The sequence below is a fragment of the Abramis brama genome (genome assembly GCF_963993115.1).
Source record: "Abramis brama genome assembly, chromosome: 3".
NCBI classification, from domain to species: domain Eukaryota; kingdom Metazoa; phylum Chordata; class Actinopteri; order Cypriniformes; family Leuciscidae; genus Abramis; species Abramis brama.
The window spans coordinates 14,494,933-14,520,837 of NC_139965.1; the positions used below are offsets into that span (position 1 = coordinate 14,494,933).

General features: G+C 37.7%; 1 protein-coding gene across 2 annotated transcripts; it reads left to right on the forward strand.

Moving 5' to 3' along the window:
• Positions 1–25,732, forward strand: acap1 (ArfGAP with coiled-coil, ankyrin repeat and PH domains 1). Of its 2 annotated transcripts, none has more exons than XR_014605407.1 (24): positions 1–212; positions 385–645; positions 3,479–3,536; positions 4,926–5,045; positions 5,688–5,741; positions 5,862–5,920; positions 6,128–6,311; positions 6,916–6,960; positions 7,840–7,935; positions 12,176–12,250; positions 12,360–12,472; positions 13,079–13,130; positions 13,362–13,462; positions 13,721–13,832; positions 14,879–15,078; positions 15,152–15,221; positions 15,349–15,443; positions 17,817–18,004; positions 19,538–19,585; positions 19,670–19,842; positions 19,968–20,077; positions 21,983–22,093; positions 22,222–24,094; positions 24,966–25,732. XR_014605407.1 is itself a non-coding variant. In XM_084108831.1 (24 exons), the coding sequence occupies exons 2-24, from the start codon at positions 593–595 to the stop codon at positions 25,058–25,060; spliced, it is 2,268 nt and encodes a 755-aa protein (XP_083964957.1). In that variant the 5' UTR covers positions 1–212; positions 385–592; the 3' UTR covers positions 25,061–25,732. The 2 variants fall into 2 exon arrangements, 1 of the variants encoding a protein (XP_083964957.1); XM_084108831.1 differs by having other exon boundaries at positions 22,222–22,277.
• Positions 25,733–25,905: the final 173 nt, after the last annotated feature.

The following is a 25,905-nucleotide window of genomic DNA, read 5'->3' on the forward strand; positions in this document are numbered from 1 at the left end:
GTGACAAATTCATGAGCGGAAAAAAAAAGTTCTCCTGCGAAGTGCGAGCAAGTTTTAGACACATAAGGGAAACGTACGAGGACATGGTGGTTGATGAGTGGAAACACACATCTATGTATAAATTACGAATCTATGGACTAATAATAATTGGAAGAAACGTGCATAATGGAGCGCTCTTGAGAATTTAGGAAGAAATGAGCCCATAATTATAGGTATGGTTTGCTTAATTTTCTTTTACCAATACTCGTTCTTTTTGTATTTATGTTATTAACGAATTATTGTTATTATTTTTATTTCTGCGACTCGTTGTTCAAGTGAATTGCCTGAAAAACACAAACATTGTTTTAGCTTTGAAACGATGCTTTTTCATTTTTTTGTTTTCAGGCAACACCCGACTGATATTTATACCGAGACCATCCAATGGAAACGACTGGTTTAATTAATCCCTTCTAAACGATTCCTGATGTTGTTAGCACCACGGGGTTGGATGTTTACAGCATAAAGGAGCTCTATTGTTCGGACACATCACGTAAGGAACTGTGTGGAATTAATAGAATTCTTCGCATCAATTGTGTTGTTTTAAATTCCCAAAATGACTGTCAAACTGGACTTTGAAGAGTGCCTGAAAGACTCCCCTCGATTCAGGTAAGAAAGCTACTCTTTTTTTCTTTCTTTCACCCACACTTTTGTGAAAATATTTAACTACTCAAAATAATGTAAAAAAAAAAAAAAAATTATAACAAATGTGCATTAAATTATAGTTTTATAAAAAGACAGGTAACGTGCAGCACATTAAATGATAAACTTGACTGTCATGTGCAGAATGGATGACGTAGCAGGTTTTTTCCAAGTAGTTCTAAGATCATGTCAGATAAAGTTCAAATGAATGGTTTTGGCCTGGGCGTGCTTGATTAAAACTGTTCTCAAAACAGCGTGAAATGCCCTTGCAAAGGCACTGGAAAGAATTTGCTGAGGTCCATACAAAAGGAATGAATGGGATAATTATTAAGTGGCGCTGTGTGGAGTAGGAGGGCACATTTTTCACCGTGATGATGGGACGTTTCTAGTACTGTCAAATCGATTAATCGCAATTAATCGCATTTAACGTAAAAGCTTGTGTTTATATAATATGTGTGTGTGTGTGTGCATGTCTGTGCATGTCTGTGTGTGCGTGTCTCTATGTGTGCGTACATATATATGTGTACACACAAACGTTTATGTTACATGCGAATAATCGATTTGTCAGCACTATTTTTAACCATTCAAGCGAATATATAATGATAACAATTATAATAATAACAATTATATATCGTCTAGAAAATAATTTGTCCTTTCTCTTTGTGGTTTGGCTGTAGTTTTAGTGGGCATGGAAAGTTTGAGTGCCATAAGTGGCTGCGGAGGGAGCAGACTCAGAGGGTGTAGTGAGTTCAAAAATTAGGTCATTTACTTGCATAAACACACACAATTTCCCTTTTCATCTGTCATATGCGAATCTAAACATGGAGAACACGTGGAACTTGTCTAACACCAAGAGTACTGTCATGCATGGACACTTTTGACCTTCAGAGAGCAACTGAAAAGTAAGAGTTTCCATGAAGGTGTACAAAGGCCAATGACATAAACACATTCAAGGCCTAGTTTACTTCAGACTGCGGCTGCCTCCGTTTGCTAAGTAGATGATGGGTAGTGGTGGGGAGCAGGAAGTGAGACGAGAGATACTGAAATGATAAACAGGAGACAGGAAGTGTGTTTTAGGGTTTGGATTGCTGCGGAAACTACAACTTTTTCTTCATCACACAGATTTTTGCACAAACAAATAGCCTACATTTTTGATGAGTACACATCCATGTAAGCTCTGAGTATACTTTAATGCTGGAATACACTACACAACTTTTTGAAATATGAACAGATTTTAAAACACAAGGCATCATAAACTTGCTAGCTTTGTAAATGGTTACAGAGAAGAAGAAGAAACCTGTGCATCATACACTCCTCTGAGCTGTTCATGCCCTCAGACTTCGAACACGTCACAATATTCCTCATTTAAATAATTCCCAACCAAGGCATATGGAAAACAAAGGTGTGAGGCTAGTGTTGTAACTCACAGTTATAGTAAAGGCCGTGTCATTTCCCAAACACGCTTGAAGCGGTCGACCAATCACAACACACTGATCCAGCCAACCAATCAGAGCACATTCAACCATACAGCTTTTCAGAAGGAGGAGCTTCAAAGAGACAGTCAGAAACTAGACTGTGTGACCAAAGTCCCTTTTAAGTCATTTCACTCGGCGGCCATCTTTGAAACGCCTTCTGTAATGTTGCGCGTTTCACTTTCTCACATTTATAAGTAATATGCGTGCACCATCTTTGTGTACATAAAGTCTTTGAGAGCTCTTCGAAAATTCTGAGTTTACAAGTTGTAATTACGAGTTCAACGAGGACAGGATCGTTTTTACAAGTAGGAATTACGGTAATTCCTACAGGGCGTGAACACACAACGCACTTAAACTCTCGCAATAAAAGAAGAAAAGTTTGACAAATTAAAACAAAATGTGCTCTTAAATAATCTCAACATATCAAACATGTTTTATATCATCCGACTGGATAGAATCATAGTCCGGAGCTAAAAAACGGACTTTGTGCCCTTCATACGATTTTTTTTGTGTGAAATTAATCTACTCCGACTGACCAAAATCTGCAGACTGGCTCTGACTCTCAAGTCAAGTCAAGTCCCCTTTATTTCTACAGCGCTTTATGCAATACAGATTGTTTCAAAGCAGCTTCACAGTGATAATAGAAAAATAATGCAATTCTGCTGTTGTTCAGCTGAAGTCAGTTCAGTGTTGATTCAGTCCGTTGGAAAGATCATCAATTATTAAATTAGTTAATTTCATCTATAAAGCAGTTCTGCAGAAAAAATTATGTTATCGTCCAGCTCAGTTCAGATCTCATACAACAGCATCAGTGCAGTCAGATAAATAATATTATTGAACATTTCAGCAACTACCATCGACTCCTTCAGACTATAAATTAGGGCAAATTTGGGCAAAAGTTGTGTAGTGGATTCCAGCCTTTACTTGGATAACACATAGTGTTCGATAAAAAATTGATAAAAAGTCAATTTATTTTATAATCTTTCTCTCAGTTACTGTTTATGCATTAGAAATACTTTTTTTTTTTTTATAAACATAAGCATTATGTCTGTCTGTCTGTATGTGTGAAAAAGCAGGAAACCAAGCTGTTTATCTGTGTTAAAAGAAAAGTCTGACAACGCAGATAAGCGAACATTCTTTGATATAAACACATTTAAATACACGTAAATACACACAATCACGCGGCCCTGAAATAATAATATTTAACTTGGTTAATATGTTTTGTGCAAAGTAAATGAAGTTTTTAATGTAGTGAGTTAAGATGAATGGGATTACATTCTTTTTTGAGTTTGGTGTGTGAAAATGTATTTGCTATATTTCAATAGGGCAGATATCGAGAAGGTGGAGGTCAACGTCAGTGAACTGGAGACAAGACTTGAGAAGGTGAGGAAATGCTGAGAGACTCACTATTAGTGCTGCATCATTGTGACTAGTGCTCAGTGACATACGAACAAACCACTAACCCTAGTTTTAAACGTCAGCACGTATTGAAACTCATTGCGTTGATACCTCAAATCCTGTGGCTTGTTGAGGAGACATATGCTACTACTTTTCTAAGTGCTTTTTTTCATCTTGCGCATGATAAAACCGGTGAAAATATATCCCATTGGCTTATTTTAAGTAGAGACCAAATTATCATGGAGACTTGGACCAGTATGCATCTGCCTATCAGCATGCAATCTACAATTCAGAACGCATGCAACTTTATGGCAACATCCTGCCGTACCGGCGTTGGGTTTTGCATGTACAGTACAAGCACCACTCCTACTCACATTTTCTTCAGAAAATGCTAAAAATCTCTGCTACCGTTTTAAACCAAATCAGAACGGAGGATCATATTTAGGCTTACACCATAAAATAATATCCCAAATACTACAGGGTTTATTGTTTTGACCGTCAAATGCTCAAATCCTCAATTTAAAAAAAAAAGTCATCGTTCCTCTCTTTTGTGAAGTGATGTAGTGTTATGCAGAGGAACTACAAAGAGGAATTGCCAATTGAAAAGGTTTTAACCTCAATCCAAGATAATTTCCCCTTAAATTTATTAGACTGAATAGTTTCAAACCACAGAGACCTACAAATTTATCTACATAGTAATTTGTTAAAAAGGACCTATATGCATTTTTACATTTCTAACTTTCTTTAGTGTGTAATGTTGCTGTTTGAGGATGAAAAAGGTCTGCAAAAAAGTTACAAAGCACAAAGTCACTCCAAAGGGAGTTCTTCTTTATGTCAGTGTCACTGTTTCTGAACTCCCTGAAACGCCCTAAAACTTTCTTCTGGGAACGAACACTTCACAATATTCCTCATTTAAATAATTCCTGCCCAAGGCATATACAAAATAAAGGGAACGAGGCCTGGTTGAGTTGCGTTAGTAGTGTTGTAATTCGTGGTTATGGTAAGGTGCAGGACATTTCCGAAACACGCTCGAAGCAATTGACCAATCACGGTACACCGATCCAGCCGACCAATCAGAGCACACTGCGCTTTTCAGAAGGAGGGGCTTCATAGAGACAGGAACTAAACGGAGCGTTACTGACAGACTGGAAAGAGAGGTGCTGCAACATTGTCAAATATGTGAAAAATAATGTTTTTTTGAACATTCAAGCATGAAAACCTCTTCTAATAGAGCCCAAAAACAACATCAAGACTTTAAAAAAGGGCATAATAGGTCCTCTTTATATAACTGATCACAAACTTTGTTTGTAATTTTAGTATGTTATGAATAATATGACATTATAACATCCTGAAAAAAAATGTGTGTTTGTATAGTTGGTGAAACAGTGCCACACTATGCTGGATGCAGGCCGTTCCTATTGCCTAAACAGTAAGAGCTTTGTAAATGGCCTTAAAGAGCTGGGACACCACTGTTCTGAGGACCGAACTATGGGGGTGAGTCTATCAACAGTCCTGTAACGGATTTTAAACTAGCATTACTTACTGTACACAAGAACTCACACAGGGCTAACCCACATGTGCTAACTGATACCTGTGACGGTATCTGAAGTATAGGTATAGGAAGTGAAACAAGATTGTAAATTCCAGAACTGTACGGTAATGTTCAGCTGTACGATAAATTCCAGACCGATATGAGAAACAACAGCAATTCCCAGTGTAGTGTAAAATATGGGATGTGAAGATATTTGTACTTTTTCCGACAGAGGTTTACCTCAGGTTGGAAACTTTAAGATTTGAAACAAAGAATTGAAAAATACTAATGTAAATGCTAATAAAGCTGCACAACTGATTTCTACATTGATAATAATCAGAAATGAGTATCAAATCAGCATATTAGAATAATTTCTGAAGGATCATGTGACACTGAAGACTGGAGAAATGATACTGAAAATTCTCAATTTTAAGTTTTTATTTTTACTGTATATATTAAACATGCTTGGTGAGCATTAGAGACTTCTAGAAAGTCTTACTGACCTCAAACTTTTGAACGGTAGTGTTTGCAAAATGGAAAAGGAATGATTTGAAATGATTGAGAGTTAACGGAAGCATAATAGAGGCTGCGTTTCTTTCTTTCAGGAGTGTTTAGAAAAGTTTTCTAAAAAGCTTTCAGACATTGTTTGTGCTCAAGAGGTGAGTCAAGTTCTTCCTTTTTACTGTTACTGTCACTACTAGAAACCAACGTGCCAACAATCTGCCTGGAGATGTGTTCCTGTTTTCACTTTTCTTTCGGCTTGTCTTTTCTCCAAACAGGATGTGATTGAATCCACACAAAAGTCTGTGAAGTTGAAGCTACAGAATTTTGTGAAAGAGTAAGTTTTTCTTCCTCTGCCTTTTTACCAAGGCACATTTTCTTTTCTTTTTTTCTTTTTTGTATAATATGAAGCTGTCTGTAAACATATGCATGAACTTGGGAGTCTGAGTAAAGAGTAAGTCATGAATCTCATAAATGTTTCTGCAGTGGCCCTTCAGAGGGAACTGATTGTAAAAATGTACTCGTTCTGTATCTCCCCCTAAAGGGATGTGAAGCGTTTCAAGGATGTGCGGAAGGAATTCGAGCGAAGCAGTGAGAACCTGGAGACGGCACTGAGCAGGAACGCTCAAGCTCCACGCGGGAAACAGCATGAGGTGGAAGAGGCCAGCAATAACCTACTGAATGCACGCAGAGCCTTCAGATCAGGAGCCCTGGACTATGTGCTGCAGGTACAAACATAAAGGTGTCCGTGTTACAGTGTAATTATAGTTATAAGTACTGAGTGATGTTAATTAAGTACTTGCTATAGGGTTAGGGTTTGGTTTAGGGTTAGTTGCATGTAATTATGCATAATTTATAGGTATTACAACATTAATGACATGTAATGTGTAACAGAGACGCTGTAAAATAAAGAGAACGGTCTCAAACATACTGTATTCTTTCATATCTTTGCATTATATACTAAAATATCAAACTTAATGGTATTTATCTGAACATACCTTTTAAAGCAAATGTTTTATAAAAACATTGTTGGGTTTCAATTAATAAAACAATATTGTTGAGAATGAAGACAAAAACATCGTGGCACTTTTTAGTTTTCACACACCACCTGTTTGCAGATTTGGTTTGTTATCTAGTGTAATGACATTTATATATTTTTACTGTATGATTTGAGTCCAAATACTTTTAGGGTGCTGTATTTAGAGACTCATTCTCAAACACACTCACATAGTTTCATGCATGGACATATTTAGTATTGTCTCCTTTGGGATATTTGTTTTTGCTTTTATTATTGCCATTGTAAATCGCCTTCTCTCTCTCTTCCTAATCTAGATTAATGTCATTGAGTCCAAGAAGAAAACTGAAATTCTTATGGCGGTATGTGTCATAATACAGAATGTATTTTATGAAAGAATCTTATTAAAGTGCCCCTATTATGCTTTTTAAAGGTTCCTAGTTTTGTTTTGGAGGTCTTCTGCAATAGGTTTACATGCATCCAAGGTCAAAAAATCATTTGTGCAAAATATACATTACACATCACCTAATTTTTTCACAGATTCTGCAACGGTTTGTTCGAAGATTCAGTCTCTCTAGTCTAAACCCCTCCTTTGAACCCCTACTCTGCTCTGATTGGTCAGACGGCCCAGTCTGTTGTGATTGGTCTACAGCTTACAGCGGCTGACGGAAACAGAACGCCTATTACCATATCTGAATTTCAGCTCCGGATGTTCCTCAGCGATTGATACACAGTGATACGAACAATAACGATAGCATCGGTTTTACCATTTCAATTCCAGTGCGAGTCCTCGTCCTTTTGAACTGCATCAAAGTGGATTCTCAGTGCTGAAAACAGCATCTTTTCAACCTGTCGACAACTCGAACCAAACTCTTCCAGTCTCAGCTACAACTACAGTGTTTGAGGGTCAAAGTAGACGTTGTTCACAGGCAGCCAATGAACACCATAGACTGGCATTATGCAAATTTGTTACATTGTTACGTTGGTTTGTAACAGGAAGCGAGACAATTCAACAGTTCAGAATCAATTCTTTCTTTTAGGAGACAATAACTTTATTTGTCGTGCACTTTGATCTTTAAAACTTTGCAGACCTTTTACATCCACAAACAGCGATATTACACACTGCATGAAAGGTAATATTTGAAAAAGCATAATAGAGGCACTTTAAAATAATCAGGACTGAATGGGAACTTACAGTCAGTTTTGCTTTTGTGTTTGCCTCTTGTGTAAATGTGTGTCAGATGCTTTCTCTTATGGAGGCCCAGGCTCTGTTCTTCAAACAGGGCTATCAGTCACTTACAGAACTGGAAAACTACCAAAAACAGCTGAGTGATGAGGTGAGAATAATCTATCTGTCTATCTGTCTGTCTAAAATGTCTAAAAAGTGGTTTCCCCAAATTCAACTTCAATCAGTCTAAAAATTATTCAACTCCCTTAATAGAATCCCTCACAACAGCACAAATCTGCAAAACAGGTGTGCTTCTCAATTCTTATTTGTGCATCCTCGTTTCCTTTCCTCGTTTCCTTTCCTCGCGTCTCAGCTCCACCCCCTGTAGGATGCGAGGGAAGGACGCAAGGAAAGAAAATGAGGGCGGAGAAATCGAATGAAAGCTTTTTTTATACATTGGAATACTTGATCACTCAAGCGTCACTTCACCGCGTCATCAACAGCGCTCAAAGGATCTGCCCTTATGTTGTTGAAGTTTGTTTATTTAAGAAATTCATTATAAATAATAATAAAGCAAGATACCCTGTTGAAATATGTGAGATGTGTGATTTATGTAAACTGCAAAGGTAAAGTATAAATCAAAATTATTGTGACCGATGTGAAGGGGGAGGAGAATTTATACGTGCGTCACGTTTAAGTCGATAATTCTCTTCCGCATAGGATACACCTGTGTATCCTCGCTAATGACTCCTCTGGAAGCCTCCTCACTCCTCGATCCTCGATTCCTCGCGGTGCAATTAGAGAATTGAGATGTCCTTCAAGATGGCTGAGCTCGATCGGTTTCCGGGTCATAGGATGGAGGACGGAGGACGGAGGAGCGAGGAGATGAGGATGGATATTGAGAAGCACCCCAGGTGTTGCCTCAAGCACACCTGATGTAATTAATCAAGGGCTTGATTAGTTGCACCAGGTGTGCTTGAGCTAGAACACATGAAATATCTGAACTGGCTAGGTTTGTTGAGTGTCATGTTTGACTGCATGTTAGAAATATGGCTAAGTCAAAAGAAAGGTCCAAAAAGTTAAGAGAAGATATCATCGCCCTTCACAAACAAGGAACTGGATACAAAAAGATAGCAAAGGAATGAAATGTTCCTAGAGACACAGTTGGAAGCATAGTTCGCAAGTTCAAAGATAAAAGTTACACTACATGGACGGGGCAGAGAAAGAAAGCTATCAACCATATTTCTGAGAAGGCAGGTTCAGAAAAACCCTCGAGGGACTGCAAAAGACCTATAACAGAACTTAGTGGCAACAGGCATTGAGGTTTCAGCCGCACAGTAAGGTGCGTACTAAACGCATGCGGTTTCCATGCCAGAACTCCAAGACGTACACCACTACTGACCCAAAAGCACAAGAAAAGTGCTCAAAATCATATAAATAAGCCACAGAAGTTTTAGGATTCTGTTCTGTGAAGCGATGAAACCAAGCTGGAACTTTTCGGCCCGATGGATCAGCGGTTTGTCTGGAGGAAGGCACCATAGGCTCGAGGATGCTCTGCGGCTGCTTTGCATCCTCTGGCACTGGAAACCTGTAGCGTGTGGAAGCCAAGATGGATTCATTGAAGTATCAGGAAATCCTATGAGAAAACGTCATGTCGTCAGTGAGGAAGTTGAGGCAGCAACCCAAGAATATGACTGAACTGGAGGCCATTGCACATGAGGAATGGGCTAAGATTTCTCAGAAACGCTGCCAGAAGCTAGTGTGTGGTTATATATCTCGTTTTTTTTTACAAGGGTTTTCTACTAAGTACTAAAGATGCTTGCCATAAAGGGGTTGAATACTTTTGAGACTGCAGAAGTCATTAAAAGTTGCATTTTCAGTTGAATTTGGGAAACCACTTTTGTTGTGTTGAGCTATTTCAATTATTTTTGTTTGATTTGTTCATTGCAAACAGCTGAAAGTCTGTACATTTTGCAGATAAACCGCATTTGCAATGGGGGTTAAATAATTTAGATTACAACTCTATCTATCTATCAATCGATCTATCGTTTGATCGATGTATATGTCATGAGCACGTGAAGCTGCTTGTGGCTTAAAAACGCACTGAAAAGAGAGGAAGGAAGAAAAAGTGTGAAGTACCAAGTAGGACAAATGTACATGTTGCTTTGAGGGAGAAAAACATAAAACTGATGTTGTGAAGTAAAAAAACAAAAAAAAACCAAATTCAGAGATCACATGATGGCCCATCATGACAGGAACTTTTCTGCCAGAGTGAGCAACAACAGGAAACAGTTTGTATCACACACTGGTTTGTGTGTGTTGGCACATACTTTTGTGCTCACAGAACTGTAAAACTGCCTGAAAAATACCTCAACACTTTATAAGAATGTAAACAAACACCAACCCCAGTTTGTGGGCTTAAAATGTACATGCAAATTCTAAGATCTGCTAATATCTGCATGTTTTTAATTTTACTAACAAGTTACCTGAGATCAAATACTGCCTATATGATGTTTAAAAGTTGTTGAAGATTCATGTATTTGTGTGTAAATATCTGGACAAAGCAATGACTTGATGTTACTGAGGAACATGAAGTTGAAATGTAGACGTTTTAGACAGGAAACTTACTCACCTTCTACTGGCCTGCGAAAACCACAAAACCTGCTCGTAGCTTCCTGTAAGCACAGGAAATGGTGAAAAGCTTAGCAAGACAAATGTCAAGAGAGATCGCAAGAGCCTATTCATAGCAGCGAACGTCTTTAGAGCATTATACAGATTGCAAGTGAAAAAAATGGAAACATTGTCAGGGTCGAGGGACAACTTAAATAAATTAGACGTGGCTGGGATCGAGACGTGTTTTTACCAGTATAGTGTTACAGAATTGGGGACAAGTGGAAAAGCAGGGAGACCACAAAAGTGAGAGTGGAAAAGATAGGGGGAAAGAACTGGAAATTCCATGGAAAATAACAAGCGAAAGTGGAGAAGGTGATCTTGGTGACCTCTTCTTGAAACAGGTCAGGAAGTTGAGCAAGTCCCAGCGTATCTAACATCCTCTCCTATTCAGTTAAGCCCTGCGTGACGTGCACTTGGACTCCTCACTAACCGTTGTCCAAAAACCCGCCGCACCCCAGATAGACCTCAATTATAGAGGACTTATCACAACTCTTGACAAGAAAGGTCACATAATAGCTACATACAGCAGCGGGAATTTAGGCTGAACCTCAGTGCATGTGTTTATAATTGTATGATATACAATTAAACTTCCATTCTGAGATCTAGTTAAATGGTCCAAACCTCAGTATCAAAGTGTTTCCATCTTTTCAGGATTTTCTGTCCTATCTGCCATACGCTCACATGCCCGTTTCTGATTTTCTGCTCAAATCTGATGTTTTGTCAGATTATCACATGTTTGTTTTTGTTTTGTCTGGCCTGTAAAAGATACTTGTCTAAACAGGCAATGATACCCTGGCTGATTTGCATGCTTAAATAACCATTGTAACATCCACAGAAAATTTCATAATATCATTTAATGTCACATAATATTTAGTTTAATGCATATAAAATTAATAGAATGTAGAACTTCTTGTCTTGCATTAGCAATAAATGCAGCATTTCAACAAATTCAAACAAACTTATTTGTGTATATTTCTGTGTAGAATACATTTATTTATAGGTCACGTCAAGGATTAATCAAGCTTGCTGTTATGATGATTGAACTGGTTTGCTTTTACATCATTCCAACCTTGCTTTTCACAAAGCAAACAATCTGAAAAGAGTCAGATTTATTTCTACATAAAACCAGCGTTGGTGGTAACGCATTACAAGTAACACGAGTTATGTAATCAGATTACTTTTTCAAGTAACTAAGTAACTCATTACTCAGTACTTTTTTTAAATAAGTAACGCAAGTTACTTTTTCACATGTATTGACTGTCCCCATGTTGAGAGAAATCGTGAGTAAGTGCAGATTCAGTATTACTCAAAATAAATAAAACAGTGAAATGCAAACTCTAATTATATTAGGTTGCACAAATATACTTTATGTATTTAATCTCACTTTATTAAGCAATGTCTTTGCTGAAGAAAGAGTGTTGAACTTTCTTCTCCTGCATCCTAGTATTTTTCTGCAGTCCAGAGAGCGGTGGCACAGCTGACGGGTTTGTTTGAGTTGCGCCCTCTACTGTACAGGCGTGAATTTGCATTTCCGTCAGCCTGAGGCTTATTCATTTCACTTTGGTGTGAAAGGGATTTTAAATTCGCCAAAAAATATAATATTTTTTGTTCTCTAAAAACAGATCCGCATGGTGGAAAAAAACTGATTTGAGCCACTGTGGTGTACATTGCTCCTGTAACACAAATAAAGGAATGAACTATAAAATGTGACGATCATTTCTCCTCTTTTTGTCTAGTATACTCAAATGGTCCTGAATTCTGCGAGAGAGAAAAGGGACATGGAGCAGAGTCTCAGTGCCGTCAAGAAAAAGGTAGTAAGACTCTCTCTCTCTCACACACACACACATGCACCATTGTATCTCTACACAAAGACACTATGCATGTATCTAAGGGAAGATATATGTGTGTGACTGTCTTTAGGATGTGTCGTATGATGACTCCATTATGGACTTCAGCCCAGATGCACCCAATGGCATCGCAATGGAAGGTTACCTGTACAAGAGAGCCAGCAATGCGTTCAAAACATGGAGCAGGTACAGCACTCTTCCAATATCTGCATAATCACAGGGTTTTTCTCGTTACTTTGAAAATCAATATTGATAATATTAAAAATAGTAAACTAAATTTAGTAGTAGATTACTAAAAAGATAATACATGACTAAACACTAATCATAATTTAGTGGTTCTGTTAAGTTTACTTTTTGGAGGTCTATGATTATGCATTTATTTTTCATTGAATTCTTTAGTTATTTGTAAAGCTGTGATGAAGGGTAATTATTATTAGTCTTTCTGTCTTTGTTCATGTGATTCTTTGTAACTATTAACCTCTTTGAAAAACATTTTTTATCTTTTGAGTTCAGTTTCACTCATTATTGGCAAATATTCCTCTTGAAACTCATTTTATATTTCATATCATACATTTATATTTTGCAGTAATGTGTAAAGCAGAAGTATTTGCTCTTTCACCTGTTACCCTTTTGTGTTTGTGTGTCCGTTGAGGGGGTTTGAGTGTGATTTCAAAGGCTGTAGGTCTGAGTTGAATTACAATCATTTGTCTGATTGCATTATTAATACCTTACATGGCCATGGTGTGTGTGTGTGTGTGTGTGTGTGTGTGTGTGTGTGTGTTCATACTGCAGGCGCTGGTTCTCCATTCAGAAGAACCAGCTGGTTTACCAAAAGAAACATAATGTAAGTATCAGATTGTCTAACATAAGGATCACGTAGCATTAACCAATAGAAGTAATGCCACATCGTTTCACACACACATGCTGATACTTATAAACCCACAAATTTTGTGTATTGGAAAGAATTTAGAGGCTGTTTAAACTGTTTCTTGTTTTTTTTTACCTTAGAAACACATTGCACAAGCAGACCGCATCAGTTTTATTCAAACAAGCTCTCTGTCTGTCTCTGTAACAGGAGCAGATCACTGTTGTTGTTGAGGACTTGCGGTTATGCACAGTGAAGCCCTTCAGTGAACAAGACAGACGATTCTGCTTTGAGGTTGTCTCTCCCTCCAAGTGAGTCTGTGTGTGTGTGTGCGTGCATGTGCGTGTATGTGTGTGCGCACGTGCACTAAACTGTCAGAACTGGTCTGCCATTTGTATTTTTGAGCATGCAACATTTTTCTGATTCTTGTAGTGTTCTTGCTGCAATTTGACTGTAAACAGTCCTGTAAATATGTTATTCTACATTTAGGCAAGTCTGTACATATCCCATTCTCCAAATGACAGGGTGTGTGTGTTTGTGTGTGTGTGTTTGTGTGTGTGATTGTGTAGGAGCTGTTTATTACAGGCTGATTCAGAGCGACAGCAGCAAAGCTGGATCAGCGCTGTCCAGAACAGCATCGCCTCAGCATTCCAGGACAGAAGAGATGACAATCTTAGCTCTGTACGTCACTCACACACACACACACACACACGTTTAACTAAAATATCTAAGTGCAGACATTCCATTGAGTTCTATAGATTTATATAAAGCTACTTATTATTACAGTATATTACTACTGACTAGGTGTGTCAAAAGTACCAAGTTAAAATAAAAAATAATATAACGATAACAATCTTTCTACAGTATTGTTTGTGCTGAATACCTGTGCATTCACTGCCGTCTGGCTGATAGCTTGCTTTGCAGCATTCACAGGCATATTTTCACGTATGCTCTGAATGATCACATCTTGCTGTGATGTGGTTACATGCACCATTCAATTGTGCTTTTTCTTCAAAATGCCTTGAGTCTTGGCATTTATTTTAAAAGAATGTAAACTGATGGGCAAAGAAATCTCATATATATAACAAAATATTACAAATGTGTGTTAAGTCTTGCAAATGCAGGCAAAGAGACCTGCCCCTGTCTAAAATGTCATCAATATTAATCAAACTACACTATTAAGAGGTATTTATTTAGTTTATTCCTCACCGTTTACTTGAAAAACATGAAGCAAAGTTTACTTTGCGTAATAAATTGAGAAATATGTGAAAAGTATGTTACAGTTTTTATTCAGTTTGTTCAGTTAGTTTTATTAATAGTAAAAATAATAATAAAGTAGTGTGTTCAGTAGTGTATTCCTTTTGTTTGGTGTCGAAAATGGCCTCAAGAAACATGAAATTTCAGTGGTACTGGTATAAATTACAGAATTTTTGATATTGTGACAATCCAACTACAGACTAGTTCTGTGTAGCCAGACCTTCAGACTGACCTTCATCACAGTTGACAGCTTTCATTGGCCAAGGACCGGCCAGAGGTCATCTGACTGACATGTAAAGCAACCAATCACAGTTAATGTTTAGGAGCGTGAAAATATAACGATGTCCCAACAATAACAGCCTGGCGTGTAAAACTCTTGAACGTAGTCTTTGCCACAAAATCCACAGTCTTCACATAATTTTGAAGAAGGCGATAGATGTGTTAAAAGTGGACATGTGTGTGTTCAACAGAGAGATCGCTGCAGCTCAGTGTCTGGGGGAAGTGTGCGCTTGAGCAGTGGGGAGCCGGAATCGTCTCATCGGGAGGCTCTGGAGGAGGTGCAGGCCATCTCCGGGAACGGACAGTGCTGTGACTGCGGGGAGCCCGGACCCGACTGGGCCTCTATTAATCTGGGCATCACACTGTGCATTACCTGCTCTGGCATACACAGGTAACACACACACACACACAGCTATATAACGTATCATACGAACATGCATCTGAATTGGGTTTCGTGTTTGCAGGAGTTTAGGTGTCCACTTCTCAAAGGTACGATCCCTTACGCTGGACTCATGGGAACCAGAGCTCGTCAAGGTAAGAAAGCATGCACGTCATGCTCATGTATTTATGTATGAGATAAAAATGTTGCACTTTGATTAGTCACACCTCTCATTTTGTCCATTTCTGCTGCTTCTATTTTTTCATCTCTCTATTTCTACAGCTCATGTGTGAGTTAGGAAACACAGCCATTAACAAGATCTATGAGGCGCGTATTGATGAGATCACAATCAAGAAACCCCACCCCTCTAGTCCAAGGTACAGTAAATGCAGTGTACTAGTTAATTGGCAGTTTTGCTTTGTTTTCTACTTAACCTTTCATCAGCATGTCTATATGAAAGATGTTGTTATATGTATATCCACAACTTTCCTGCGAGTCTTAATGGGCGTCGCCATGACACTCGATACTTCCTGTTGCCGGTATCTCAGTTCCGGTTTAGCGTAACGCTTAATGAAGCTTGCACACAAGGGATACTCGCGTCGCGGTACAAACGGGTGAAACTGATTAATACTGACAAGTAGTAATGCTGACAGATAAGTAATGGCTCCTTGTGGCTCAACGTGTACCGTTGTCAGGTGCACAAACAACACGCGAAAACTGAAGGATTTTATGAATGGGAGTTGTTTCCAACATAAACGGACCCTCTACGCAGAAAGAGTGTTTCTTGTAACACTACTTAGAAAAAACTGCAGTACAACTGTATATATATTTTTAAGTGGTATGTTTATTGTTTTCAATAATTTGAAAATTAATTCGAGAATTAACTTGAATGTGCAGCAATTTGTACAAATAGACAGTATGTTGGCCTATATTTGTTGTAGCCATTAAATAAGAGCATTTAGTTTCATATTTGTTCAAATATTATAATGCAATTTTTTTCCATCTATGTTGATTATGAAAAGTGAACACCATGATCATCTTCATCTTTGCAGCAGACACTGACAGAAAACACTAGTTTATTAATAAAAATCAATGCACGCGTTTCACTGGATTTACAAATGCACATCTTGCTTATTGCACGCACACTCGGCACACATATGATGTCAAAATAATGAGATATTGTGTTGAAATAACATTATTAATAATAATAAATCTTTATTAATATTTGATTGAATGCCGAATGTTGTGCTTGTTCAATTTAATAACATTAATACTTTAATTGTGATCATTAAAATAATTGAATATTAAATATTAAGTGGCCAATTTTTGCTCATTTATTAAAAGTATTTATATATAATAGCACCCCCTCAGCACACGTTAAAAAATTATCTGGTGCCGCCCCTGGTTATAACGGCCCACGTATTAAAAATGATTGGGTCTAAATTGGGCTCGGGCTCATAATTACAGTTAATGTGTTGGGCCGGGCTCGGACACAACGGGCTCAGGTAGGGTCGGGCTTGATTTTTTTGGCCCGATCTAAGCTCTACTCCTCATTATCCAAGCAAATTGTTTGGGCTTGTTAAAGCTCTCTGATAGCGGTATCTTCAGGCTAACGTAAACCGGAAGTTCGATACCGGCTTGTTCTACGTTGCCATAGCGATCACGGGAAAGGTCAGAGTTCGGGAAAGTCGTGGATACAGTATGTAATATATTATGTGTGTGTGTGTGTGTGTGTGTGTATAGGGTTGTCAAGCGATTACATTTTTTTTAATCCAATTAATTACACGATGTGGCGATTAATCTTACATCAAATTTGGCTGAGAAATTGCCCCCAAAAGAACATTTAAAGTCATTATTGTGTTAAATGAGAAAAGCATCAAATAGACATTAGAAAAAGTAGCTTTAGAATTTTTTTTTGTATTATTTGATTCAACATAGAATTTATTACACATAAACTTTTAGGCTTCAACAGCCATGAGGGTGAGTAAATGATGACAGAATTTTCATTTTTGGGTGAACTATCCTTTTAATGTTTTTATATTATTTTTATTAATATGGAAAAATGAATTTTAGGTTTTTTTAATGAAATTATACTCTTAATAAGAAACTGCCAGTAGGTGGCGGTAAATCTCTAAATGAGTAAGTCATTGAGTCATTCTTTCATTCGATTAGTTTAAACAGTTGATTCATTGAGGAATTAAGTAAATGGCTCTCTTTATGAACAGGCCATTGAATCATTGGTTCATCCGATTAATTCGGTCAAAACGCAGATTCATTCAGAAACGACGCACAACAGTTCTGCTCTGGCTTTATAGGTAATATTCTCAATTGGCAAAATTGAGCAAAAGCAGACAATTTCATGTATAAAATATAACACAATATTAGCTTATTATTTATTGAACTGTTGTATAAAACCAATATCACATTTGCACTCGTGCTATTCGGGACAAAAATAGCACTCATGTGAAATTGTGCTCGTTACTCGTGTGATATTGCTTAACTATCATATGATATAAATATGAAACAAAAACTCATACGGGGCATTTTTGCCTGATATCTTGAATTTTAGGGGCATTTTCTAACTGCACTCTATAGGCTACATCACGCAGTAATATGTAAAGTTAACATGTTAAATAATCGAAAGCCCTAGTGTGTGTGTGTGTGTGTGTGTGTGTGTGTTTTGTAATGCTAGTCATCACTAAAACCACAGAATTTTGTTTGGAATATATAATCAGTATATGTTTTCTTAGGCAAGATAAAGAGTCGTGGATTCGCTCTAAGTATGTAGAGAAGAAGTTCATCCACAAGCTCCCTGAGACCGGTCGAGCAACGGTCCTGCGGCGCTCCAGTGCCCGACGAAACCGAGCAACCACGCAGGACAGACCACGTCCTGCCATCAAACCCAAACCCAACCGAGCCACTCTGCCACGACTCACGGGTAAACACACACACACACACACACACACACATGCCCACAAACTCACGACATGCTATAATTTACACATATATATGTGTAAGAGTCATGCACCCAAGAACCAAGAGTCTGTATTTATATTGAGCATAGAAATGTTCAGCATAGAAATGCGTACAACAGGGTTATGTGTACTCGAAATAAAACGAAAACGAAAACTCGGACACGGTACTCAAAATATTGGTTTAAACATATTTTCATAAACTGTAATAAAATAATGAATGCAAAGTAAGTTAAAAACTAAAATGCTACCAAACTGAAAAAAAACGACCTGGCATGTAATAATCTGATCCGTGTGTAATTAGACGATCCCACATGCAGATGCTGATGAGACGCCAGTAAAGTTACTGATACTGATAACAAAGATGGACTCACATCAAACCGCAGTGACTGGTGGGATACAGCAGAGCTGTTCATTGTTATAAACACTTTTTAAGTAACTTGCAAGTTAAATCCATCTCAGAGCATTTCATTTAAGCGCACAAGTCAATTTTGTGTTCTCTTGTATTTAAAGTGCCCCTATTATGCTATTTACTCCTAATTTTGTTTAGAGGTCTCCTACAATATGATTACATGCATCCCAGGTCAAAAAACTATTTCTCATAAGATACTCTTCACATCACCTCATTTCTCAAAAAGTCTGAAAGCGGTTTGTTTGAAGATTCAGTCTCTCCAAACCCCTCCTTTCCGCAAGTCTACTTTGCTCTGATTGGTCAGACGGCCCGGTCTGTTGTGATTGGCTGTCAGAAATGAAATGCCTATTACCATATCTAAATTTCCGCTCCGGAGGCTTCCTTAGTGCTTGCATACACATACGAACAGTAACGATGGCGCAAGTTTTTCCGTATCAAATCCAGCACAATTCCTCGTCCTTTTGAAGTGCATCAAAGTGGATTCTCAGCGCTGAAACAGCGTCTTCTCGACATGAACGACACGAACCAAACTCTTCCAGTCTCAGCTACAACTACAGTGCTTGAGGGTCAAAGTAGACGTTGTTCACAGGCAGCCAATGAAGACCTCAGACTGGCATTATGCAAATGAGTTACATTGTTACGTAGGTTTGTAACAGGAAGTGAGACAATTCAACAGTTCAGAATCAATTCTTTCTTTTAGGAGACAATAACTTTATTTATCATGCATCTTTAAACTTTGCAGACCTTTTAGATTCACAGAGATATTACACACTGCATGAAAGATAATATTCGAAAAAGTTGGACTCCATGTGAATCAAATGTAACCTGACATCTTAAACATTGCTGTTATTAAAATAATCAGTGCTCATCTTGCAGTATTTGATGAGTTGATATGATGATTAAAATAAAATAAAACTGTTAATATAAAATATAAACTCAAACTAGTATAGTAAATCTAAAAATAATGCAAAACTATAGTAAGTAACCTTGACACAAACACACACGATGACCCTAGTAAATTGAAACAATGAAGATAAGTTTCCCAGTTTCTACTGATCTAATCAGTTTCTTGATGTTTCCCCTACAGGCCTGAGCCCAAGTGAGATAATGAAGATCAATTCCAGCTCTCATAAAGGTTACACACACACACAGATATGATGTTCACACATCCATTTGACTACACAAACTCCATACTGACTCTCTCTTTCTCTCTGCACAGAGAATGATGAAGAGGAGGATCTGAGTGGTCTTCATCCCGGGGCTTTGCTGTATCGATCTGTGGCGATGCAGCATTTCCCTCTCATGGCAGACGCTCTGGCACACGGCGCTGACGTCAACTGGGTCAATGTGGCCGAAGACAGCAGAACTCCACTAATACAAGCTGCTATGGCTGTGAGTGTGTGTGTGTGTGTGTGTGTGTGTGTGTGTGTGTGTGTGTGTGTGTGTGTGTGTGAGTCCAGCATTCATGTTTTGAGTGTGTATTACAGTGAATAATTACTGTGTATTTCTCCCTGCAGAATTCCTTGGCAGCCTGTGAGTTCCTCCTGCAGAACGGCGCTAATGTTAACCAGGTGGACTCGAACGGCAGGGGACCATTACACCATGCTACCATACTGGGACATACAGGGTAACACACTTAGACACTAGGGCTGATTTCCTGATTAATAGCGATATTCATTTGAACAGTTATGTTCATGATATCGATTCTTAAAATTCCAAGATCAGTCTTTTACTCAATGCCAGCGTTTCCTGCAGAACTTGTCACCGACGGCGCACCCTGCTGTTGAATCGGTGTACCACAGCTGAATCTACAGCTATGCCAAATAAGGCCCAGGGGCCGGTTTCACAAAGATAGACTTTGACTATGGCTTAGATATAGTAGATGGTCAGACTTCAGATAGACATCTAAATCAGACCGTTGCACAAAGCACTTAAGACTCTGACTATCTTAAGTAGGACTACACTGCAATGCATTCTGGGTAAAATAAGACACTTTTCAAAACAAAAAACATGGCGGATCGAGTAAGCGCATTCAACCGCTCAGTGCAGTTTACCCCAGCGGAAAATATGTGTTCATTGGAGGAGTATAACAGTTACAAGGACATTTTACTTGGGAAATTTAGCGGAGAATGTAGTAACAAGAAGAAATGTTTAAATTATGAGCCATTTTCCCATTTCTTTTGGCTGTTTGTAATGTAACTGATTGTTACTGCTGGTTGCCAAGGTAACATAGAGTCTTAGACCTAAGTTAGCCTGGGGGTAATATAAGGTGTCTAATTTTTTTTGGTCTAAATTAAGTCAGTCTTTATTTTTGTAAAAACAGTCTAACTTGCATTAGCCTAGTCTATGAGCAAATTTTAGACTTGTCTAACACTATAGACCGGTCTAAAATAGCTTTGTGAAACCGGCCCGTTTACACCTAGTGTTGAGATGCGTTTTGGTCGATCGGATCACAAGTTGACGAGGGAGACACTTGCCTGTTTACATCTGGTGTTTTAATATATATTTATTTACAGCGCAAGTTTCGACCGCTCAGGTCTTCATCATGATATTGCTAGAATAACAGTTTTACATTTAGTGTTTACTTTAGTATCCACAGAGAAGACATGTTTTATTAACTTAGGAGATAAAGTTGAGTTACAGGTCTGTTCTAAAATCTTTCTGAATATAAAAGAATAGCACAGCTCACACCACAACTATAACGATAAAAAAACAATATTGTAGGACTCACTTTCAGAATATTTTTTTTCCAGCCGATGGATGATAAAAAAAATTGACAGCCAATCAGAATCAACCAGACTTTTAAGAGCTTGAGCATTTAAAGCGATGGATGACTTACTTGCAGCGCACTTATAATAAACAGAACAATATGGTCGTAATTAATGTAGTCTCAAGATGACAACACGTGACGTTGTATTCAGAGCTGTCCACGTCCTCAGACTGGGAATTATGCAATTCTCTTGCAAAACTATTAACGCCTGAAGTCTTTTTAAGATGAAATCTCGTAATTACTACATGGCGTGAACGCACATTAATATAGTTCGTATCTATAGATCATTATAGTTATCTTTATACTTGGTGTGACCGAGTGATTCTTAAATCCGTTTGATTTATAAGCTCACGGCTGTTCTGCTGTATTTGTTGCGCTTAGCTTTGAGGAAAAAAAGGTAATGCTATACATTTCAGAGCAAGTATTTAGAGTCCTATCAAACACGATGGCGACGTGCAATTTCTGTTCACGTGTAGCAGACTACAAATTTGAAAAGAAACAAATTTATAGGATTTTGACAAATTAAACAAAATTATGGAAAATTGCCTCAAAATATTTAAGATTCTGCACTATTTCTGTGTAACTAATCAAATGAGCAAGTAATGTTTGATCATCAAAGCTGATATGAACTTTTCAGATATGGTTATGTGTATTTATACATTACAGTCACATACAGTGATGAACTAGGAAACCTAAAAATGGCACTTCGTAACATAAAGTTTGCCGACCTCTGACCTAACGTGTGCATCTGTGCTGTCATAGGTTGGTGTGTCTGTTTCTTAAGAGAGGAGCGGACTACAATGCAAAAGACACTGACGATAAGGACCCGATCGGCATAGCCATAGATAACGCCAACGCCGACATCGTCACGCTGTGAGTAGTCTTTGATAGATGGAGAGTGTCCGCTGAAAACTGCACTAATCCGTTTACGGGACATTTGATGAAGCTCTTCCTGCTAATAACTCAATTAACAATGTCATCCGCTGTGGTTTTCCTCCCAGACTCCGGATAGCCAAGATGAACAAGGAGATGCGGGAGATGGACGGCACTCCATCAGGTCATTCTGAGGGGCGGGGCTTTGGTGCTGGGGGCGGGGCTGGGGCTGTGATTGGACACACTAAGAAAAGCTTTCAAACCATCAAGAATCAGCTAAGTGGTCGGGCATCAGCTGGCCAGAATTAACTAGCTGTGCATTCAGATGATAAAACAGAGGAAACCTTGAGTGTAACAGAGAATTAAAAGGAAGGAAGGACAGTATGTGGGTTTGTGCACTTTGACGAAGCACTTTAAAACACATGGTAACACTGAATGTTAACACTACGTTTTTAATAGCACATAATGGTTTTGTTGGGAACTCCAAAACTGTGTTACACTATTAGTTCACCGCTAACATTACCAACGGTAGAGTATTACATTGACACTGTGTAAAAGATTTGGACTTCATTTCAGTTATTTTAGTACCTGTGGTAAAGTTTTGATTTGAAGTTTTATAATATTTTTATTAGTTGGTATTAGTACTGTTTGTACTGATGGTTTTGCATGAGTCATGTACTGTGACAGTATGCTTTTACAAAAATCTGTTTTTTGTTTTTATGGCTGGTGTTTATTCATCTATTAGAAACACCTGAAGTGGAATGTACAGTGTTTTTTTAATTTTTGAGCTAGTATGGGTTTGATTTATTTAATATCTGGTGAGACCTGATTAGGCATTGCAGGGGTTTTTTATTTATTTTTTTAACATAATGTAAAGGATAAACTCAGTCGGTCATTACAGTGCTTGCAAGATATCACCGTGCTGAAATGTTTCATCTTCTTCTTCTTCTTTACAGTTTGCTCCATTTACATAATTTGGCTTAAACTACTTAACATACAGATTCTATTCAAACCTAGTTTTGTATAAAAACTCATTTAGAAAAGCTCCCATTGATTGTTAATGTTAAAATGTAATTGACCGCAATGTAGAATCTATCTATCTATCTATCTATCTATCTATCTATCTATCTATCTATCTATCTATCTATCTATCTATCTATCTATCTATCTTTCATATCTATCTTTCATATCTACCTATCTATCTATCTATATCTGTCTGTCTGTCTGTCTATCCATCTATCTGTCATATCTATCTTTCATATCTATCTATATATATATATCTTTCATATCTATCTATCTATTTATCTATCTGTCTTTCATATCTACCTATCTATCTGTCTGTCTGTCTGTCTATCTATCATTCTGTCTATCCATCTATCTTTCATATCTATCTTTTTCATATCTACCTATTTCATATCTATCTATCTATCTATCTATCTATCTATCTATCTATCTATCTATCTATCTATCTATCTATCTATCTATCTATCTATCTATCATTCTGTCTCTTGTTCTTTCCATCTCCCTGTATCTAATCATACCTTGCAAACACTAGTATTTCCTTCATAAATGCGAGTGATTCGGCTGTTATGGGATTGGCATGGACATTTGGCATTGCATGGGGAATCACCAGCATTTAACCAACATGTTTACAATTAACCATCATTAAATACATCAAATCAAAACTTCAGACCCTGGTGATCATTTAGACAGAGCATTATGATCCGTTTTAATATTTGGCTTTCCAATATGAAAATGAATATGATTCTGTTACTCTGAATCTGATGCTCGTATTGCAGTGCCAGATGTTTGCAGGTGTGCTTTTTCTGTGGTGCTTATGCTTTTTACGTTTATGGCAGTTTGTCCATGTGTCTCTGTATACAAATCAGATTTTGCTGTGGTGTGTTTGTGCTTGTGTGTGTGTGTGTGTGCGCATGTCCTGAGACGGGTGGCCAGGTGTCTCCTGCTTGCAGTGTGTGTCCTCTGCACTGCGTGCGACAGGTAATCCTGTTACCGTACTCCCTTACGTATGAATAACAACTGCAATTATGTACTACTACAAATCTAACTCTTCTCTTCTGGGTGCTGGTGTTGACATCAGGCTGATTCTTCCATCTTGTTAGACCTTGTTAAACTCTGTTTGACTCCAGGTTTTCCATCTTTAATCATTTCACACACACACAGGGGATATAATTCACACACTCATACAATATATGACTGTAGTACATACTCAAGTCTTATTTGTTTTGGAAATCAAATGCAATGTACTGTAAGATTATTCAAGTCTTACGTCTGTAACAAATAAGGATGCAAATAAATTGATGTTTTGCTGATTACTCAAAGGGGCTATATGTAGAATTCAGAAACGCTTGTTATTAGCGACACCGGTGGCTGTTTAGTGAACTGCACTCGTGTGCTCGAGCGTGATTTAATACTCACGGTGAAGATCTTCTTCGTTCTTTGCTTTGACAAAACAAAGTTTAAAATACCTATACTTTTAACGAACATCCAGACTCGGCCCTTTTCTTTGCATAACACATTGATAATGATATTACAGTACAGAATGGCTCTTTCGGCATTATCCTGAACGTCGAACGGAAGAGAGGCACTTGAGTGAACGTATTTTGATTTTTTTTCTTCTTTTTTTTCGGCAAAAACATCCCGTGTCCTTCACATAAAAATCAGTCCACAGGCTTTCATAGACAACCTAGGAAGTCGGAAAAGGTCTCGTTTTTTTAGTTTCTTTCAAGCTGTTCACACATTGCCAATACAAATGCAATTAATTCACATATAGTCCCTTTAAAGTTGTGTTTCTTATTCCTTGGAAATTATTCTAATACAAATTTTTCTGTTTTTTATGTTCCTCCTGTAGGTGATGACACCTATCATGATATCTTCAGGGATTTCTCCCAGATGGCTTCCAACAACCCAGAGAAGCTTAAGCGCCGTAGCGCTGATATGAAGTAAACCACATGACCACTAGATGTCAATGTTACACCAATATACACATATTGGTGCTCCAGTAGACAGAATGAAGTTACCACATACTATATAGTTTTTCTTTTTTTGCTGAAACGTCACCCGGCTGGCTCCCAATGCTGCTTCATTTGGTTTGTCTTGTGCACTTGATTGTGGTCTAAACATCTGGGTTTTAGCATATTTATCCCAGTTTAGGCTTTAGGATGTCATCAATAATATTTTCTTATCTCTTTGGGCACAATCCTTTACATTGACCTTCCGTATCCAGATAATTTATCATTTGAGCAAGTTTACATTACAAATGTAATGAAAGCATCGAGTGGAACACACAAAGCCAGAGTAGTGGTGAAGTGGATGCCTTTACATGTCTCATTTAAATGGCTATTTATCCTCATTGAATTGATTTTCAATGGACAAGTTGCTATTCATTTGTTTTATTCACTATGTTGTGAGCCACAGTGTTAATGCAACTTGAATGTAAATGTTACTTTGGGTGAGAGATCAGTTTGCTTGGTTCTCCTGTATATTTTTATTTCCATTTTCTCTTTTTGTAAGACCAAAACACATTTGAAATGGTTAAGCGATGTTTTGTGAGCATGTTTGAAATGAATTAACGTGAAAACGGTAAAATATGTAGCTAAATAAATAAATGATTCATGACTCATCGTGTGACTTGCATTTCTAAGCTTTGCTAATGATTAACTAGGATGCTGAATTTTGCAATGAAACGCCATTAACACTTGCATAAATATAATCTTATAGAAAGAAACATTAAAATGTGACTTATAAATGTCTTAAATGATATATATTTTAAACAAATGCAATTTTTTTCT

Excerpts from the sequence above, each read along its gene's own strand:
- acap1 (XM_084108831.1), top strand. The coding sequence starts at position 593 with ATGACTGTCAAACTGGACTTTGAAGAGTGCCTGAAAGACTCCCCTCGA. Across the intron at positions 3,537-4,925 it reads TGGAGACAAGACTTGAGAAG|TTGGTGAAACAGTGCCACAC; the intron begins GTGAGGAAATGC and ends GTGTTTGTATAG. Across the intron at positions 15,444-17,816 it reads CCCCACCCCTCTAGTCCAAG|GCAAGATAAAGAGTCGTGGA; the intron begins GTACAGTAAATG and ends ATGTTTTCTTAG.